The sequence below is a fragment of the Carcharhinus amblyrhynchos genome, unplaced genomic scaffold, assembly GCF_965287045.1.
Source record: "Carcharhinus amblyrhynchos unplaced genomic scaffold, sCarAmb.v2.hapA scaffold_46, whole genome shotgun sequence".
Taxonomy (NCBI): domain Eukaryota; kingdom Metazoa; phylum Chordata; class Chondrichthyes; order Carcharhiniformes; family Carcharhinidae; genus Carcharhinus; species Carcharhinus amblyrhynchos.
Window position 1 is genome coordinate 1173768 of NW_027649787.1, and position 4345 is coordinate 1178112.

Below are 4345 nucleotides of genomic sequence, written 5' to 3' on the forward strand. Positions count from 1 at the left end.
ATGTAGGGATTTGGGGGTAGGGCCTGGGTGGGATTGGGGTTGGTGCAGACTCGAGGGGCCTGTTTCTGCACTAAAGAACAACACAGCACGGGAAACAGGCCATTCGGCCCAACGAGCCCGCGCTGCCATCTTAACAATGTGTTTTCCCTCCTCCACCCTTGACCCATGTCTACGCTTATGGTACCCCCATTGTAGGGTTCTATGGTTCAGAGTGCTATTTGTTCGCACACACTTTCTCTGGTAGTTTGAAAACGCGATGTCTCGTTCATTCGACTCACATAGAGAGTGCACAAGTACCAGAGGTGAAAAGCATTGCCATTGGAATATCAATTTGTGATAATTTGTCCATTTCGTGGCATGCCACAAATTATTTAGATTAGTTGATGTTCTTTGCTTGATTGAAGGGTTCGACACACAAAACAGCCTTATTCCCCCTATCACCAGATTGCTAAGAAGTTGCATCGTACATTAATGTGAGTTTGGGAATGTTTAGGAACATTCATTCTCTGCTTTAGACATATTGTTATGTCACAGAGTTAGAGAGGCTTCCAGGTCCTTCCGCCCAACTTGTCCATCCTGTCCTTTATTAACCACTATGCTACTCCAACTTGCCGCATTCAGTCCGTATGCCTCTTTACCATGTAACTTTCCAAATGCTGTTTCCAAGACAACCCGCCTCTAATACTGACTCTGGCAGGTTTCTGCACACCCACATCCCTCTGCATGTTAGAGTTCCTAATGGTTCTGCCATTGACAGCATTTGACTTCTATTTGATTCTCCAAAATGCACCACCTCACGTTTGACCGGTTTAATCTCCATCTGCCATTCTTGTGCCAAGTCCCCAATCTATCTATACCTTGTTCTATCCTCTGAGAATCCCCGGAACTATCAGCAACTCCACCAAACTTCATGTCATCGGCAAACTTACCAATCAGATCACTCACATTTTCCTCCAGATCATTTATATATACTAAAAAACAACAGAGGTCTCAGCTTTGATCCTTTTAGAACATCACTCGCGACAAATTTGCATTCTGAAAAATGCCCTTGCATTGCTAATCTCTATTTTGTATAAGAATGCTGTCTTATTCAATGTTGGAAAAGCAGTTCTGTCAAAAAGAATGAGATGGCTGAATCGAATATGTTCAGGAACGCCATTCACCAAGATTAAAAAAAAAGGCATTCTTTTTCCAAGTAATTTCTGTTACATTCTCAAATATTTAGTTGGAATAAAATTGATGCACATCACTTATTGAATCATTTGCTCACCATCAACACCTACCAATCTATAGACCTATCTATGACCCCCAATCCCATAAAACCCCATATACTCATCCAGAAGTCTTTTAAAAGACCCCAGCGAGTTTGCCTCCACCACCACTGACGGCAGCCGATTCCATTCACTCACCACCCTCTGAGTGAAAAACTTACCCCGAACATCACTTCTGCACTTTCCTCCCCGCACCTTAAATCTGTGTCCTCTCGTAGCGACCATTTCAACCCGGGGAAATAGCCTCTGAGAATCCACCCTATCTATTCCTCTCAACATTTTATAAACCTCTATCAGGTCGCCTCTCAACCTTCATCTCTCCAGGGAAAAGAGACCCAGCTCCCTCAACCTAACTTCATAAGGCATGCCTCCCAGTCCAGGCAACATCCTTGTAAATCTCCTCTGTACCCTTTCAATAGCTTCTACGTCCTTCCTATAGTGAGGCAACCAGAACTGCGCACAGTACTCCAAATGAGGCCTGACAAGGGTCTTATAAACGTGGAATGGTTGCCTGAATCATTGAGCAAGGATGAGGGAGAGGGTATTTCACCCTTTCCAGGCAGGAGAAATGAGGGGGAGGAATGTTTAGTTCAGTCACCGCGGTTCTGCTCTTCTCTCCTAATGTGTGTCTCAGGGCAGCATGGCTGTGGCATGCCTGATCTTAGATACGATCGGGAAACTTACGATGTGTCCTGATCTAAGGGGTGACAAGTTTTCTTCCAGTCAGGGATAAAGTTTCCCGTTCCTGCAGTCTTTATAACAGAAGTGGGGATCAACAGCAGTGGAATGCTCAGTGAAATGTTCTTGCGATTCTTTGGAGGGAAAGGTCAGGATATTGCGTGTTCGATGGTAGAACCTGACATGTGAATAAGTTTGTTCTGTGTAGCCATTTAATTCAGTGGAGATCTGGTTTGGTGAGATCGCCTAATCTGAGGGTTACGGTGTTTATAACTAGACTTGGGTTTGATGTTAGGTGTTGTGAAATTCAGCATGTACAAAACAGGAAAGCATCTGATTCTGGGAGCAATGGCCATGGAATACATCAGATCCTGAAAATTTCAGCCAGTATTCCCAAGCAGCATTCTATTCTGGATGGGGGCCGGTCTGCTGGACTGTCCTTTTCTCTTGGGGCTGGCTCTGGGCATCACGGCAATTCCCATAGCTCATCCCAGGTGTTTTTTTTAATGATGGGGAAACCCACTCTTCAAACTGAAATCTACATCACAGATTGAGTAGGAGAATCCTGGGGGGGACAGGGGAGTGAGCACCAACGCCCTGGAAGCAGGACATAAGAACATAAGAACATAAGAAATAGGAGCAGGAGTAGGCCATCTAGCCCTTCGAGCCTGCCCCGCCATTCAATAAGATCATGGCTGATCTGTCGTGTCTCAGTTCCACATTCCCGCCCTCTCCCCATAACCCTTAATCCCCTCGCTTATCAAAAACCTATTAACCCGCGTCTTAAAAATACTTAGCGAGGCAGCCTCCACCACTTCAACGGGCAGAGAATTCCAGAGATTCACCACCCTTTGAGTGAAGAAGTTCCTCCTCAACTCCGTTCTAAACCCCCCCCACCCCCCTTTATCTTGAGGCTGTGCCCTCTAGTGCTACTGTCCTTTCTGAGCGGGAAGAGTCTCTCCACCTCTATCCTATCCATCCCATTCGTCATCTCATACGTCTCAGTGAGATCTCCCCTCATTGCCTGCCGTATCGTTGTTCTGATAGTGATAAAAGCGGGATAGGTCAGCTAGGAGATTACATTGATGCCAGTTTGAAGATGAAAAACAAATAACACACGGTTGATCTTAAATTCCATCTTTACCTGTTGGAGGTCAGGACCAGGGTTTGTTTGCGTAGTAATTATCATTCTTTTCTCTTTTTCTCTGACAGTCAATTTACTGGGAATTGTGGTCTTGTCCCGAGGAAAATGTGGCCTCTCTAACTGCACCACTTGCTATCTGGTGGCCATGGCATTCGCGGATCTATTGGTCATTTTCACAGAGGTCATACTATTTCAGGTGAATTTCTATTATTTCCCACAGTGTTTCCTGGACATCACCCCTGTGTGCACCGTCACCTATGTCCTGCGGCGTGCAGCCATAGACTGTTCTGTCTGGTGCACCATCACATTTTCTTTAGATCGATTTGTGGCCATTTGCTGTCAGCAAGTGAGAACAAAATACTGCACCTTGAAAACAGCAGCTCTGGTTGTTGCAGTGACCTGCACTTTGCTCTGTTTAAAAAACATCCCGTTCTACTTTACTTTTGAACCTGGTGCAATAATAGACAATGTACCGTGGTTCTGTTATGATAATCCAAGCTATTATACCGATTCTGGGTGGATTGCATTTGACTGGTTTGACACGATATTAACTCCATTGCTCCCATTCGCTTTAATTCTGCTGTTCAACACTCTGACCATCAGGCACGTTATAGTGGCCAGTAGAGTGCGTCAGGGACTGAAAAATCAGAACAAAGGAGAGAATCACAGTGACCGAGAGATGGAGAGCAGGAAGAAATCAATGATCTTACTCTTCAGCATATCCGGAAGCTTCATATTTCTGTGGTTGTTGTTTGTTTTAGATTTCATGTATTATACCATAACCGGGAAAGATATCAATTATTATTCTATATCTGAGTACACATTTCAACAATTTGGATATATGCTACGGAATTTGAATTGTTGCACAAACACATTTATTTATGCAGTGGTTCAGTCCAAATTCAGAGAGCAGGTCAAGAACATACTGAAATATCCGTTTGCATCAATTATTCAACGAATTACGAAACAGAACATCTGACAGCGGGCCAAATGCCTGTTTGCAATTTTGGAGCGGTAAAATTGTACTGTTGTCCCCAGACCCCCAAGAGACTCACAAGTAGCATATGACTGCTGCAGAATGTAAATTGGACAAGAGATGATGTGAGATCGCTGCCTATTAGACAGGGGAGAAAAATACATTCTAATGGCCACGAAAGTCAAACAGGGTGCTGCAGAATTGAGTGTTGTCCACCCGTCATAATCGCCAGCACTCGATATGGGAACAAACATCATCCTCAGACAATCATACTCA

At 44.4% G+C, this 4345-nt stretch overlaps 1 protein-coding gene across 1 annotated transcript; it reads left to right on the top strand.

The window, feature by feature from the left end:
* Positions 1 to 256: 256 nt before the first annotated feature.
* Positions 257 to 4072, top strand: LOC145337320 (neuropeptides capa receptor-like). Its single transcript, XM_080182120.1, has 2 exons — positions 257 to 293; positions 3162 to 4072. The coding sequence occupies exons 1-2, from the start codon at positions 257 to 259 to the stop codon at positions 4070 to 4072; spliced, it is 948 nt and encodes a 315-aa protein (XP_080038246.1).
* Positions 4073 to 4345: the final 273 nt, after the last annotated feature.

Coding starts and splice junctions, on each gene's coding strand:
- LOC145337320 (XM_080182120.1), top strand. CDS start 257: ATGTCTCGTTCATTCGACTCACATAGAGAGTGCACAA. Junction 294..3,161: donor CTCACATAGAGAGTGCACAA/GTACCAGAGGTG, acceptor TTTCTCTGACAG/TCAATTTACTGGGAATTGTG.